General features: G+C 42.1%; 1 protein-coding gene across 1 annotated transcript in view; it reads left to right on the top strand.

The window, feature by feature from the left end:
* Window positions 1-6,547: 6,547 nt before the first annotated feature.
* IQGAP1 (IQ motif containing GTPase activating protein 1) overlaps window positions 6,548-16,883 on the top strand; it is a 134,468-nt gene continuing 124,132 nt past the window's right edge. The window contains exons 1-2 of the mRNA XM_033920190.1: window positions 6,548-6,753; window positions 15,323-15,422. Of these exons, the coding sequence (XP_033776081.1) occupies window positions 6,699-6,753; window positions 15,323-15,422 (155 nt within the window). The 5' untranslated portion in view covers window positions 6,548-6,698. The remainder of the gene's footprint in view (window positions 6,754-15,322; window positions 15,423-16,883) is intronic.

Here is a 16,883-nt window from a genome sequence, read left to right as displayed (position 1 = left end):
TCCAAAAAAATTAGGACAGAAGGAATCGGTTTGTAAACAGAAAGGGAGCTCTACAGAGCCTAATTAAAGTGTTGAAAAGAGAGGGGTTTCAGTGAAATGAGGTCTGAGCTTGCTGACTTCTGTAATTATGCTGTCTGCAGTCGCACAGCTTAGATCAGAGTGCTGAAACCCAACTTTGGTCGGTTTGCAAAAGGTTATGCTTCTTTAATTGGTAAGTGACAACTAGTTACAAAACAGGAGACAAGTTTAATTAAGATTTGAGGAATAATATTGTGGCAAAAGGCTTCTGGCGATTATAAGACGCCTTCCAAGGACCAGATGAATCGAGGAAGAAAAATGAAGACCCAGCAGCTGAAGCCCAGCAAGTCAAATGGAAGTCTTGAATACTGGAACTGGTCAGCCTATGTTAAGTGGTCAGGCATATCTGTTTTTAAGACTCTATGATGGGATCCTCCACCATTTTCCATCAACAAGTAGGACTGAGTCAGGTGCACAAGTGGATGAGGTAATCTAATGCACCAAGACATGCTGTGCAGTTTCTTCAGCTCCTTGAGTTTTAGGTTTTTTCTGTTCAGCAAAACTGATATAGTTTACTCTGATGTATTTTGTCGAGTTCCTTATGGTTCTTCATTTGTTAAGTTGAGAAACATAGAAACATGATGACCACCATGACCTTGCATTTCTTAGCCAACCATTTTAGTAGCCTTCCTTTGGGCCGACTCCATCCTGTTTTTTATATCCTTTTGAGGTGCAGTCTCCAGAATTGTACACAATATCCTAAACGAAGTCTCACCAGAGTCTTATACAGGGGCATCAATACCTCCTTTTTCCTACTGGCCATTCCTCTCCTTCTAGCTTTCACTATCACCTTCATCACATACTATCACACCAAAATTCCTTTCTTCTTTCGTACACAAAAGTTCTTCACCCCCCCCCTAAACTGTACCATCCCCTTGGGTTTCTGCCACCCAAATGTATGACCTTGCACTGCTTAGCATTAAATCTTAGCTGCCAAATTTCAAACCATTCCTTGACACCTGGAAGGGGGATAAGAGAAGGAAGGGGATAATTTTAGTAGCTTCCCTGAGGAATTTGCTCTGTCAAGATGATGCTGGGATTTTTCTTTTTGTTATTAATGACTGGATGTATATCAAGCTACATTTCTGTGGCAATAAGTGAAGATTTGTGACAGAGTGGAAGGGACCAAAGGTTACCACCCATGGTAGGTTAGTGTAAGTCAGGTTCATGGGCTTTCATACCTAGGGAAATGCTGTTCATTATCGAACATATGTACCTATAGCAAAATAAGGTTCACAACCCAGTCCTCAGTACACACATAGCCAGTCAACTTTTCAGGGTACCCCTAATGAATATGCATGAGATAAATTTGCATCCAGTAGCAATAGTGCATTGCAACTCAATCTCAATTGTACTCCTTTTGAGGGCATTCTGAGAACCTGACTGGCTATTTGTGGCCCCAGAACCTAGCTGAGAACCTCTGAATTGCAATAATGAGAATTTTGCCCTGAATGTCATGTGCCTAAATCATGGGAATCAAACAAAGTTTAGCCCTTACTTGTGAAAGAAAATTTTAAATTTGCCCAAATCAATTTTTTTTTTCTGCTGACATTTGGCTGAATAATAGATTATGATTCATGTTCTCACTATCCAAATTATTTGATTATAAAGCAATTTAACATTAATTAGGCTTCAATTTTTCATTACAGTATTGCTCCGAACTCCTTCATAGCTATGTTCCAAATTAGCTACTGGTAATGAAATAAAACCTCAAACAGCAGAAGGGATGAAATGAAAGATACACATTTGCTCTGTGGATATATAATTTTAATAAGGCTGCTTTTCTGTGTGTCAGTGAACACTGCAGAGAAGGTGAAACAGTCGTGAACCTCTAGTAATTGTCCTATGAAGTATGAGAGCCATTGCTGCAGAGCACAGCAGGGACAGCTGGGGAGGGAAACTCAGAACATCAGAACTGGATTTCACTATTTACTGGATTCACTATTGGATTCCACAACGGTGTAAAATTAAATCTAACTCAAGCTACGTTGCAAGTACTTATTTTTTTAAGCGTACCTTAGGTCAAAAACTTTTAGGCCCTGATTCTATAAATGGCATCTAGATAAGCAGGGCCTAGCTAATTTTTTTGTGCGGAACTTCATTTTTTAAATTGGCTTAACTGGTGTGATAATTGAAAATGCCATTACAATCTAAAAAAAACCAATTAAAAATGATTAATTTCAGTTCTGTGTGGAAATCGACAAGGCACCCACTGGCGCTTACAAGAAGAGTAGATGTGGTTAGGGATGGATTTGGGGTGTGGAAAGTGTTAGGTGCTGATATTTTAGGCCAGAACACCCCCTAACTTTCAGCAGCTGTTGTAGACTCTGGGCCAGTGTGTCCCTTACAAACTGGATGACACACAAGACAATCTGGGAGACTACTTTGAAGGATGTCGATAGTTAAACAGTTTGAACGAACCCCCCCCCCCAAAAAAAAAAGCATGATGTTTGAAACCATAGTTTTATGAACCAACAAGTAATAGATGCTAGCTGTTTCACTAAACCAAGCACACAATCAACTTGAGAGTAGGTTGAACTGTTAACATCCTTGAAATCGTTGTCATGTAGGACTACGGCATTGCGCAACAATTCTAGACGTTTCTCCCTTACTGCCCAATGCAGGTGGTACTGCGGAAAGGACCTGCCATACTGTGCATTCGCAAGTGACCCTGATTCTGAAAGCGGTGCCCGAGGTGACAGGGGCCTACCAAACGGGTGCCTGCCAGGTGCCGCTTCCAGAATCGCGGCTCCCCTAGGCACCAGAAATGTAGGCCAGGGTCCTTCCTGAATTGCAGCTAGCAGGCGCTTAGTGATGCTGAAATATGGCGCTGCTCCCAATCACACTCGCTTCCGGGCGTAGCCTCAGGTTTTGTCGTTGATTTTTCAACTTGATTATGTGGTGGTTTTGTGACTTCTTTTTGTAGAGATAAAACATAGGGTATAACTTAAACCGTGATAGCGGTTATTAGCGCAGGGAGCTGTGCTGAATGCTCCCCACTGCTCCCGACATTCATAGGGTTCCTATACGTGTAGGGAGTAGTGCGGAGCATTCAGCACAACTCCCTGCAAAAAGGGGAGGGGTGGGCAGCCCAATTAGGGGGGTGTCACCCTAATTGGGCTGCTTCAGGGGCTATAAGACCAAACTAGTGTCAGGAAAAACTTGTATCGGGTACGGTCCAAATCTTTTCTCTCCCTCACAGAACAATTGCTGTTAATTAAAGATGTTTGGATCACTTTCTGTGGCTCAGTCTACCAAACATTTAGTAAAGCCATATACTCTTCTGTGACTCCTTCTCCGATGCTCAAAAGGAGTTAGCACAACAAGGTTTAGACCGCCACCCAGCTCAGTATTACAGCAGAAAGAATATTCTATCAACTGGAGCCCTCACAAGGTAGGGGAAGAAGTGAGTCATGTCTAATGTACTGCCCCAAATCTTTTTTGAAATACTGTAGAATACATGTGCATCATATCTGACCACTAGATGTTGCCATTGTGCAGTAGCTGAAATCCCCTTTGCTCCAATGGCTGCATGGAGAGCCAGATGTAGGAATATACGGTAAATCAAGATCTCTTACATGACAGTGCACACACAGTACTGCCACTGAGTCACAGGACCAGCCTCATATACGTGACCATTAGGAAACCTCTCTTTTTTTAAAATCAAGTGATAATAGTGCAGCACTGTTTTTTCCACCCTGAATGTTCCCAGTATCCAAAAACACACTGAAAGCAATGAATGGAGTAAGAAGAAGCTGCAGAAAATGTCTGACTTTATTTTGTAGAAGATTGGTCATAATTCTACCTCCTCTGCACTAAAGATAATGGTAAATGGAGTTCTGGAGCTGAAGTGGAGTGCCATATGGATTGATACTTGGTCTGGTTCTTTTGGTTGTGTTGATTATTTTTTGCATTGTGTATTTTGAACATGTTTATAGATTATAAGCTGCTTTGATGGTTTTTCTGAGGGCGGGATAGAAAATTTTAAATAAACTTGGAAACTTCAAACTTTCATGCTTTGAAGCAACGTCATAGCTATGGCTCGCCTCGCATCCAATGTGTCAGGCCCCACAAACCAGTTCAGCCTCTCCCCCTTGATCTAGCACTTGCTCCTTGCCCGTGGCCCAGCAATATCATCTCTCTAAACCTCCTCCACTCCACCTCAGCATCTTCACTGCTACCTGCGCAGGGAATTATGCTCAAGTACCTGAATAAATTTCATATAAACTATTCTAAGCTCTCCTAGGACAGCAATATAGAAAATTGAATAAATAAATTCATTCATTAATTTTATGCCACCAGAGATTGTGCTAAGGGACAGGGGGAGAGGGAATTCAAAGAACGGGGAAGTTGTCGGCCTATGGGAAGGAGGACAAAATCTAGTGGTGAAGGAGAGAGGGAAAGAGAGGGGATGTTTTGGAAGGCCCAACCAAAATGGCAGCTCTAGCTACTGCGCCCTTGCTTCTAAATGATATTTTGAAAGGGCTGCTGGATGAAGTTTGTCTCTGTGAAGGATCCCAAAATCTGAGCTAGGATAAACACCCTGGATGGTATTAGTAACAGAACTGGATCTAGGAAAATCTGAATAATAGTCTAGAATTTGGCCACAAAACTGTAATGCTAAAAAAATGCTGGGTCAGGTGAAAACCCACAGAAGGGGATATAATATGTCTGTGCATTAAATTAGAGCAGGAACCTGGGCATGATTGGTTTGTGTGATCTTAAGGTGACCAAACAGAAATCACGCATAAAGAGAAAGAAAGAGGAATGCCCCTTTGGGCTCAAGCCTACTCCGTAGCAGCACACCTATGATGTGACTGGCAGGAATCCCCAAGCCCCGCCAGTTGAAAACTCCCAACACCTTTATGTAGTAACATAGTAAATGACAGCAGATAAAGACCTGAACGGGAGCCGCCAGTGCTGCCAGCAGCACGGTTCTTTCCATTGGTGCAGGAGGCCCCTGCAGCAGCCTGACACTTGCCAGCATGAAGGAGAAGTGTCCTTGTAGACTCCTTTAAAAGTCCATCTAACTGCGGTACGCGGCCTGTGGTCGCGAGTTCAGGGTCTTGAGTCCAAAGGGGCATGGCCCAAAGAGGCAGGACATGCCCCTTTGGACCCCCTAAGGAGTCGGGAGAGGGTTGATACCAAAGGCGAAAATACATCTTCTAGCCCCAGGGATGGGTCCATTGGATCGGTACTTTTCAGCTCCTTCGACACAGATGGAAAAGCAGGTAACTTTAAGTATGCAGTCTGCTTCCCTCTTCTCGGGAGAGCTGTCACTACCTCCCCAGCCATCAAACTTTGTTGGAGGAGTAGAGATACCCTCCAAGGTTGAGATTGTAACCTCTTCCTTACAATTTTGTGATAAAACCTGACTTAATGTATTAGATCAGTCTGGAGGTGCAAGAAGAAAAGGATTGACTCCTGTCCAAATGGTTATGGAATCAACCCTTGATGTTCTCCTCAAGGACAAAATTATCATTTTAAATGATATATGGCTTACTGTTAATAGAATTGAGTCTTCATTGGAGAATACAGTTTTGAAATTGTGTTAGTTCTCCTCAGATACTTCAGATAAAATAAATGAGCATGAAACTCAAATAACAGAGCAAGGAAATAAACTAGCCCAGAAAATGCAATCAGTTGTAGGGTCCCAAAAAAGAAACTGCTCTAGGCTGGCCAAGCTAGGCAATTGCCTAGGTCAGCAGTTTTGTTTTGGGGGGGTAGGGAGTGGCAAAACCATAGATCCTGACTAGTACAGAGACTCAACGAAAGAACAGAAGGTACTTTTACTTTTTACTGCGCAGCCCAATGCTCGGAACATGTTGCCCAAATCCCAACAGTGGGCCCGTCTCTGGCAGGGTTCGAGGCCCAGTTAAAAGCCCACCTCTTCCAACCCCTAACTCCTCTCACCTCACCCATCCTCAACCCTATGGGCTCCTTTTACAAAGGTGCGTTAGGGCCTTAACGCGTGGAATAGTGAGCGCTAGCAGGCGGTAATTTTTCAGCTAGCGTACGTCTGCCTGTCCAAGTTAGATTGTAAGCTCTTCTGAGCAGGGACCGTATATTGTCATGTCAAAATGCACAGCGCTGCCTATCCTTTCAGCGCTATATACGTTGAATAGTAGAAGTAGCAATTCTTTGTTGGTTTTCTTAAAGCTGTTTCTTTCTTGTGATGTTTGTTTGCATTTTTTTTTTGTATGTGATTATTGTTCCCCGCTTAGATTTGTAAATAGGCAGGTTATAAATAATGTTAAATAAATAAATACTTGGAGGGAGGGAGCAGTTTGTTAAATTATCTATTTACCAAGATATTTCTGGCTCTCAGGGCACGTGATATCTTTGCAGCTTGCACAAGCCCCTGGGTGGAGGTCAAGTCGCGGCAAGGTGCAGCCGCGCGCTTCCTCTTCGCAGCCGGCGCCGAGAGAGTTAAAGCGGGGCGGGCCGGCACACCCTGGGCACGGGCAGAGCCGAAACCGCCTTCCACCTTCCCTCGAAGCTGCTGCTCGCCAGGCCGGAGCCGCCGATCCTCCCCCGTCTCGCCCCTCTGCGGGAGCCGAACGCCGTCCAGCCCCCCTCAATATTCGGACCGGCCGAATCCGAATCGTCGCCGAATCGCCATGTCCACCTCGGACGAAGCGGACGGGCTGGCGGGGCTGCGCCCCCACTATGGCTGTAAGTACTGGAAGCTTTTAGGGATCTGGATCGCGGAAGGGAGGGAGTTAGCCCAGTCCTTCGTCCTCTTCCGACTGGGGATTTGGAGGGGGGAGGGGGGTTCTGGCTCGGGTCCAGTTGACCTTGTAATGCCGGCATTTAGCCCTTTTTTTGGCGGGAGATGGGGGTGGTGCCTTTTCCTCTAATGCTTTCGGCTTAATGACATCTAATAAAGTTGGGGGTTCAGGGTTCGGCTCCTGCTGCCCGGCGATCGGAATCTGAAGCAATCCCGATCTCGTGTTAGATGTTTCTCGGTCTCTAAGGAGTCGGGGTTGAAACGAGAAGTCTATGGCTCCCACGGTTGGTTGGGCCACCTTTGCTTCCTGCCACGGGGCCAGATCTGCATGCAAAGAAAACTTTCAGCTACAGGAAAAGTTAGTGCATAGGGTGTTGTGGGCACACATCAGGCTATTCGTGGAGGATTTGGCTGCTTTAAGCGAATGCAAGTTCCTTTGTTTCATCAACCCAGAGGGTTTCAGTATGTTAAAAGAAGATATTTCACAACTGAGTATCCTTCAGAGCCGGAAAGGCTTTAGGGACAAAGAAGTCAAAAGTATCGAGCAAGATTTCTCCTAGAGAATGACATGGGGACAAATGACAGTGTTCCCATCCCGGTCAGTTTCATTGCTGTCCCATTCCTGTAAGCTCTTCCTTAACCGCACAAGCCTTGAACACTTATGTGTTTAAAGCAATTGAGGCTGGTGCAGATGAGGACGGAGATTGCGGGAACGGGGCAGGGCTGGGAAAAGAACTCACGGGGACAGGATGGGGAAATGAGTTCCCGCGGGGATAGGGGAAAAATTTGTCCCCTCTCCTCTCCAAGACAGATAAAGCCCGTAGGGCCTATTCAATCTACCCATCCATACCGTTTACTACACCCCCTCATCTCTCTTAACCCCCTCATCTCTCGTAGAGGTCTCATGTTGTCCCAAATTTTCTTAAACTCAGATACAGCTTTCATCTGCACCAGGAGACTTCTTGATTTCACAACCCTTTCCACAGAGAAGTATGTTCTCAGCTTACTTCAGAGTCCCCGTTTTCTTTCATCCTATACCCCCTCTTTCCAGAGCATCTCTTGAATTGGAAAGACTCGTCTCCTGTACATTTATGCCATGGCGGTATTTAACCGTCTTATACCATATCTCCTCTCCTCCAGCCTTTCGTGCAAAGTATACATATTGAGATCTTTAAGTCTGTCCCCGTACGCTTTTCTCTGGATTCTGCAAATGTCAGCACGCAAAATAGCAGACTACCCTGCGATGCGCCTGCAACCAAATTGGCTAACAAGCAATAATTGGATGCTCGCAATCAATTGTAGGTGTTAATTAGCAACTACAGTAAAACCATGGTTTGCAAGCATAATTCGTTCTGAAAACATGCTTGTTATCCAAAACACTTGTATACCAAAGCAAATTTTCCAATAAGAAATAATAAAGACTCCACAACACAAAAACTTTAATACAAAATACTATACGTACTTGTATTGAAAGACCTCGCTCAGTTGCGATGATGTGACGTGTATACTGTATGTACTCGTATTGCAAGGCTTTTCTTGTTTAGAACAGTCGCTACGTTCCTACAGCATCAGAGAGAAGAGCCATCGGCTCAGTTGTGATGATGCGACACATATATACTGTATGTACTTGTATTGCAAGACATTGCTTGTATATCAAGTTAAAATGTAATCAAATGTTTTGTTTGTTTTGCAAAACACTTGCAATCCAAGGTTTTACTGTATTTTAATTTGTATGAGCATAGGTTGAAGTTAAGAGGCGATAGGCTCTGGAGTAATCTGAGGAAATATTTTTTTATGGAAAGGGTGGTAGATGGTTGGAACTTTCTCCCAGTATGAGGTGGTGGAAAAAGAGACTGTGTCTGAATTCAAGAAGGCCTGGGATAGGCACGGGGGATGAAAGAAGTTTGCAAACACTGCCTCCATAACATGCACATTTCTTTCATGTATATTCATTGTAGATAAACCTGATTGGCAAGTGGGTACTTCAGGCCCGAGTTGAGAAATACTTGATTAGAACATCTCTCTTGCCTTTTACAATTTTCCGTCTGTATTCACGGTTTCGATTATTCACGGTTTTTAGCTTGCTGGCTCCTCCCCCAAATTACATCAGCTTGCATAGAGAAATGGCCGATTCCAAGCGTTTCCAGAGAAAATTGCCGATTCCCGGCTCTTTCTTCGCCGTGTTTTGCCTCTCCTTCAGGAACAGGCCAGGTCTCCCACCGTGTTATTCGCGGTTTCACCCTATTCACGATGGTTTTTAATAGAAAACAGCGAACAACATATGAAAAAGTTATTCGCGGTTTTTCTGTATTTGCGGTTCTGTTAATCCCCTATCGCAGCGAATACGGAGGGAGAAGTGTATTCGGTTTGTTCTCGTATTCTGAATGCAAGTTTCGACTTTCTTCCTATGGCCCATGTGTCACCTTCCCCTCAGGTATGTATACTGAGGGTTAACAAATCCTATCTTTGAGCAAAGCCAAATTCCTTGATTCACCCGCCCACCTCTGTGCTGCTATTATGTGGGAAAAGGCTTCTTCTAAGTCTTTCCCTGTTAGTTTCAGCTTGTCAAAAAAGGGCCCTTTCCACTTCTTCATTAAATCTGCCTTAACCCTCTTCTGCTTTAAATCCTGAGGCTCTACTCTGCCAAACATAAGGACAGTCTTTTCATGTAACAAGATTGCACAGTTTTGGCACGATCCACGCAATAGCAGTGATTTTTGGGAAGGGGGGGGGGGGGGGTTGGCAGCCATTGGCCAGCTACAGGAATTGGGGCCAGTTCACCTAGAAACAGAAAAATGAAGGCAGACAAAGATCACGTGGCTTATTTAGGGCTCCTTTTATTAAGCGGGGTTAACGCGTGCGACTCTTCATCATGCGCTAAGAGGAAGCGGTAGCGGCTAGCGCGCCTTTGTAAAAGGAGCCCTTCGTCTGCCTATGCATTCTATCTACTATGAAGGTTGCCAGATTTTTCAATCGGAGAATCCGGAACCCCCTAGACCCGCCCCCCCCAGGCCCGCCCAGTTGTGCCCTTCCACGCCCAGTCCCGGCCCCCGCCGCCTACTTTTGTCGGGCAGAGAGGAAGGCTGCGCGTGCACGCGATTTGAAGAGGCTTTTCAAAACCCAAAGTGCTGGGTTTTGAAAAGCCGTCCGGACCCCCGGACATGTCCTCAAAAGGTAATCCTATCTACTATCCTTTCCTCTCCTTTCGAGATCCAATGTACTTGTCCCAAGCAGGAGGCCGTTCCATGCTTTCACCAGCCTTTCTGTGAAAAAGTATTTTCTGAGATTACTTCCGAGTCTTTGCCCTTTTCATCTTCGTCCTCTACCTCCTCATTCCAGAGCACCCTTTAAGCTTTGTGGCCTCTATGCAAGTGAGGTCCTGCTCGTGGCCCACATCCCTGTGGGGAATCCCTCCCAATGTACAGCCCTTTGTCTCGGGATATTCCAGCTAATGTTGGTTTTCTTATTTATTGATTTCTAAAATTTCTTAACCGCCGATAACTAAGCAGTTTAAAGCATAAAACATTCACAATGATTCAAAGAGCAACATATAACGATACACACATTTATCTCACTAAAAATAGGCGGGAACTAGGATTACATGTCGTCAATCGTTAATGACTCAAGAGCATTATTCGTAGTTCAGATGCCTCTTCAAAAATCTCCCTTCTACATAGCATCAGAGGAAGGCATCTACGTACAATTGAGTGTTTAGCATTCAAAGATCGTAATAAATAATGGAAGGCTCTATTTGTGATTTATACTTCTAAACGGTTGTATAGAATATTGTCCCTTTTTATACTTTAATAAAAAGATTTAAGTATAAAATCATAACACATCATTGTTTAATTTTATTTGAAGTTAGGGATGTTTGTAAGTTTCCAAGACGTACACAGTTTTGTTTTGGGGGTTTGTTTGTTTTTTGGGATTTTTTTGGGAAAATTTGGGACCCTTATATTCAAAATCTTTCCTCTAGAGCACAAAGTATGATTGTTAATATTTTACAATGAAGCTTTGGAAACATTTATTACTTTGTAATACCTGGTAATATGTGTCATCTTCCATTCAAAAGAGGGGGGTGTAGGGGTAGGATGAAATAGGTCATATTGAAATGTATATTGAAGGAATGATAAATTTCATTTTATATTATAATTTTATTAATTACTTCAATACAATGTGAATAGGAGAGGAAAAAGGGAGGGGGAAAGGAGGTGGGGGTCATATGGAAATATATTTTGAAGGAATGATAGAAATATGTATGTAAATATTATAATTGTGAATCTATTTGAAATGAAATCTATTTGTATCGTATTATATTTAATTATTTCCTTCAATAAAATGTTATAAATTAAGTATAAAATCATAAAGTGTTAGAGGCTTGGGAAAATGAGGATAAAAGTTCGTGGGGACGGGATGCAGACAGAGCTCACGGTGATGGGGACGGAGCTTGTTGGGATGATGTGGGGACGTGTCATTCTCTAGTAGGAGAAATGCAGATAGTGGGTTTACTGCATGTGATGCTGTACTTTTAAAGAGGCCTGACTTTGAAAAGATGAGCAACACTTGACCACAAACTATGGATTCCTTTATGCAGAAACAAGCCAGGCCAGCTTGCCTTGAAGTTAATAGTGGTTACTGTCTGCTCAAGTGTCATTATTCCTCTTGAATATCATTTAGTCATTCTAGTTGCAAAATGTCATCAGCTTCTTCTCTGAGAAGATCTTTGTCATTGTGGAACCAGAAGGGTTGGAAGATACTTCATGGCCCCTTACAATGCACAGCTAATCACTGTGATATTCTTCACTGGCCTAGAGAGTTATTTTCCTGAAACCACACCCTACACTCTGGCTTAAGTGTTCCCTACGTAGACTGAAGAAAGTCTGTATTCGGAGCTGCAGGCCCCTGCCCTCATTTCAGCCACGTTCTACAGTGAATTTTATCCACCCTCTCAGGCAGAGAATCTCCGGCTGTTCACAAAGCTTGGAGCACTGGATTTTTAGGATGAGCTGTGGGCCTGAAATGCAGAACATTTATATTGCTGTGTGACGAGCAGGATTAGTCCTGCTCTTGAACAACTTTCCCTGCAAGGAGTGGCCTGGCAGGCGTGCAAATTGGTTTTTTCCTGTGAGCTGCAAGTTCTAAAAACCAGCCATATTTGATCCCCAGTATATAGCACAAAAAACCATCACACCTATGGTAATTGATTTAGTTTAATTAATTTTTATAGTTTTTCATTTTGTTTGAAAGTTGAGTTGGTATTTTTGAGAGAGACTAGGAGGCTTATTTTCAAAAAAGAGAGACTTCCAAAAAGACAGCATGAACTGGCACTTGGAGTAGTTAAAACATGCAAGTGGGGCATTTTCAAGACTGACTGCGTAGAAATCCTTCAGTCCACCTAAATCTTAAGGGGGCGTGTTAGAGGTGCGTTTTGGGGGGGCTTAGGACTTGGACGTTCTGCAGGGATAATAGATCTTATAACAAAACATCCAGGGATACTATTTAGAGATTTGGGCTTATGATTATGGAAGCCAGGGCGACCTCCCCATCTTATAAAAAACAGAGTAAAATTTGGATGACCTGGGAACCTTATATACAGCAATTATCAGAGCACGCAGTTTTGTAATTAACTCATTGCATTTGTAATCAGACAGAGAAGCACTATTTATTAGTAATATTTGGGAATGGGGGTGGGTGTCGGGAGGTACTTTATCGTGTTTGTATTGTGGTGATAATTGATTGTCGATTTCTTTGAATTTATATATCCACAATGTATTCGGTTAATTTAAAAGCAAAAGAATAATTAAATCTCTCAAAGGTTTTGTTTTTACCACTGAGAGAATGAAATGTAAGTTTTAATTTTTGAGAACTTCTGGCAAGATGAGATCCATGAACATTCCAATCTAAAGGAATCAAAGTGATGAAAAATGCCAAATAGGATCTGAAATGCAATACAAATGCACTTGAATTGAATTCTGAGATACACTGGGAGCCAATGGAATTCCTTGAGCAGAGGGATCACATGATCAAATTTACTCTTAGCTTGCTTTTGTGCGTTTTTCATTTGGCCGTCTTCGTAAGCTCAAGTTTCGAGTTTATTTAAAATTTTGATTTGAACGCTTATCAGCATTTCTAAGCGTTGTACAACAATAAAAAAATGTCAGATACAATTCAAACCAACAACCCTGATGAAAATAGCCATATGCTGGAATGAGCCGGTCTCTCTTGTTTTATATTTTCATAACTTTTTAGAGACTAAAAGACCTCAAGTGCTCATAGTTGCTTGCTCTTAGAACTTGTCTTAGCAAGTGACCTAAATGTGAGCTATCGCTGCTCAAAACGTCTCTTTTTAACTTTTTTATTTTTATAAATCTGAAATGTTCTTATAAATTAATAATTATGTGAAATATTAATCTTTTAAATAAACCACCCATTTGTGTTTGTTTAAGATTTCTTGTGCTATTTCTTCAATTTTCTTTTTTACTTCTAATGGAGGACGGAAGATCTCCGTTTCGCTCTATGGTTGTCTAAAGAGCTTCATCAGGAAATGGGCTTTCTGTTTCAAAAACCTGAATGCCGTCGTTGACGTGTTCTAGCCGTTAGACAGATCGCTATGGACGTAAACAGACTTACAAAAAGAAATAAGAAAGGGGGAAGAACTACAATATTTATAGTAAAGAGAGACATTTAAGGTTTGAATGAAGGAAGGGAGGAACAGAAAACAGAAAATGATACTAAAAAAGTATTGCTAAAAAGAGAAACTTTTTTTTTTTTGGCTGAGCTCTAGTCACAAATGTCAAAAGCGTCCTTAAAAAGAAAACTTTTAAGGGAACCTTTAAATCTTTCCAGAATGGTCAAAAAAGAGAGACTCACTAAGAGCCAAAACATCTATATAGGTCATTAAAAAAAAAAAAGATAAACGTCTTGTTGTTTTGAGAATGGACATTTTGTCTACTGGATTTCTGGATGTCTTTCCCAGAACGTCCAAACTCAGACTTAAGACTTCCTATCGAAAATGTCCCTCCACATAAAATATATGACCGATTGCATGCACGCTTCACTTAGAGCAGGGATGTCAAAGTCCCTCCTCGAGGGCCACAATCCAGTCGGGATATCAGGATTTCCACTCTGTGAAAATACGGAAGATGGTATGTGGGATTCTTCAGGAACAATCCTCAAATATACAATAAATCTCACCAAAGAGAGATCGTGGAGGGAAATGGTGTCAGAAACCTACTTGGATACGGATATAATAATCTGAGGATATCTTAATCCAATGCCAAGTTATTAAAGGTTTAAGACTTCCATCACCGACCAAATTACCTCCACCTCCCTATTTGTTTAAACCAAACTATACTGTATCATACATTAATTTTTTGTTTTTTAAGAAACAGCAAAGCATCACTTATTTTTAAAGTGTGCAGAGTACTGATAAGCCCAATGGAGATACTTTTCACCCCTAAATGCGGCTTTTTCAAGAGTTCTTAGGACACATTATTCTAGTCCCCTGCCTCACTTAGGGCTGGGTTTTTTTGGGTTTTTTTTTTTTACTGCAAACGGACTGCTTCTGACAGCGAAACGGGTCCCTGTCTGGTTTATCAGTACTCTGAAAACCCAAGTGGATTGTGGCCCTCAAGGATGGACTTTGACGCCCCTGACTTAGAGGGAACATAGCTCTTGAATATTAAAAAAATAATTAATTCCAAGTATTCTGTACATTTATGCACACAGGTGGTTTGTAAATGTTCAGTTATAGACTTGCCCTTAATTTGCCCTTTCATGTGCATGCTGTAAATGAGAAACAAGGCAAGAACAAAAATCAAATCCCTTTATCTTGGTAGCTCAAGGGGACTTACAAGGGTTCTTCAAAAAAGTTTCCATACTATCATATTTTCGCGGGAAATGGTTGGGATGGGAGAAGTGATAAGAGGGTGTGTCACAGAATGTCATGTGACTAGACCAGGGGTGGGCAACTCCGGTCCTCGAGGGCCGGAATCCAGTCGGGTTTTCAGGATTTCCCCAATGAATATGCATTGAAAGCACTGCATGCAAATAGATCTCATGCATATTCATTAGGGAAATCCTGAAAACCCGACTGGATTCCGGCCCTCGAGGACCGGAGGTGCCCAGCCCTGGACTAGACAGTCAGGCAAGCTGGCTTACCTTATGTGGAAAAGTGATGCCATTTGCTTTTGAGATATTTAATAAATGGTGTTCAAAAAGTTTCCACACTTTTTTTATTTTTTTAAACATCCCTCGTACAATCAGATATTTGAGGGCTCAAAATCTGAGTTTGTACCTAAAGCAGCGGAGAGTTAAGTAATTTGCCCAAGGTCACAGGAAGCAGCAGTGGGACTTGAATCCTGCGTTCCCTGCTGGTCTAAGCATTAGGCTCCTCCTCATAGGATTTGTTTTGGGGTGTAGCTTGGTGGGGTAAAAGCATGGAGGCATTCTCTGCTGGATGGCTGTTTGCACATCCAGTGGACATATTTCACTGACCATCTTGATTTTTTACAGCTGTTTTGGATAATGAGAGATTAACGGCAGAAGAGATGGATGAAAGAAGACGCCAGAATGTGGCTTATGAGTACCTTTGTCACCTGGAGGAAGCGAAGAGGTAAGGCATCATGTCCTAGACCACCTATGAGGCTGGAGTTTGAGAAGTGTTGGACTAGTTACTGGGAAGGTGTGCACATGAGGCCGCTTGTTAATGTGGATTTATTCATTTTGATGTACCGCTGTTATCATAGGTATTAAGTGCTACACAATACAAAAACTTTACAACAATTACAAAGAACACTATGGCAACACAACCACAACAAAAAACTACCAAGCTCTTTTGAAATTGCTAACATTAACCCACAGTCAATAGTTGATCAACCCATGATATTGATGAAATAGAATTGCCTTAATTAACTTACGAAAAGTTGGATCAGAAAGACCACTGTAAAAAGTGTCCAACAACGAGTCCCAAAGTGCAGGTCGAGCATAAGAAAAGACTACCGTATGCCTAGTTGACAAAAGTTGACCTATTTAGGGCCCAGTAATTGGAACTGTTCTTTTAGTGAAGAAGGCGATGACCTTGATGAAATGTATTTGGACAATTTCTTCTACAAATATTCTGGTTGTCCTAAATGCCGAGCCTTGAACACAATTGACCAAACAGCACAATAGTTCAAGTTAAATTTTCTGTGATAGCCCAAACTTCAGATTGGAAGGGTGTATGTTCTCTTACGCCTCCTAACTCTCTCTATAAATGTTGTACTATTTACTGTGCAGAGAGTTAGGAGGCGTAAGAGAACATACACCCTTCCAATCTGAAGTTTGGGCCTTGAACACAACGCATAGCAATTTAAATTCTATGGGTTTGACAACAGGTAGCCAATGCAAATCATACAAAACTGGGGCAACATGCTCAGTTTTCCTTGATCCTGACCTACACTTAGTTGTCTTGCAGGGATAATCGATTGTTTGACGAGGCTGCCTAGGCCAAACTTATACGTTGTGAGTTAGACGATGTAAAGACAGGTATAAGTGCCCAAAAGGTATTGAAAATGACCAGATAACCTATTTGCCTTTCGAGAATGGACATTTTCACAGTGCTGACTTTGGCCGTTTAGCGCTGTATGTCCGAATCGGGCTTAGAAGTATGTTTTGATTATGCCCCTTCATGTCTACAAGAAATCCATTTGCAGAAGACTTTTGAATATTCAGGACAAAATGATGATCAAACATTCTGTTAGTTAAAATCAGAAATAATCAATTCCTGATTATCACCCAGAAACAAAAAAAAAGAAAGTTAATTCCCCAAGTTTCTAGGAGCCTCGTCAGGGGTTCAAGATGTGTATTAAAAAGAGTTGTGGACAGTGTTGATTCCTGCGAGACTCCAGATTTTAAAGAACCTTTTGGAGGCAATATACTTTTCTAGTAAACTGAACAAGACCGATTAGTAAAATAAGACAAACCATTTTAATACTGTAGATCTTATACCCTCATCTCTCAGCCGTAGGACAAAAACCTACTTACTACTCCATCGTTACACGTTATAAACACTAGACGGAACGCACTTTTCTCTGTC

This window comes from Geotrypetes seraphini, chromosome 14 (assembly GCF_902459505.1).
Source record: "Geotrypetes seraphini chromosome 14, aGeoSer1.1, whole genome shotgun sequence".
Classification (NCBI taxonomy): Eukaryota; Metazoa; Chordata; class Amphibia; order Gymnophiona; family Dermophiidae; genus Geotrypetes; species Geotrypetes seraphini.
Note: the sequence above shows the minus strand (reverse complement) of the source record. Positions and strands in the feature narration are given on the sequence as shown.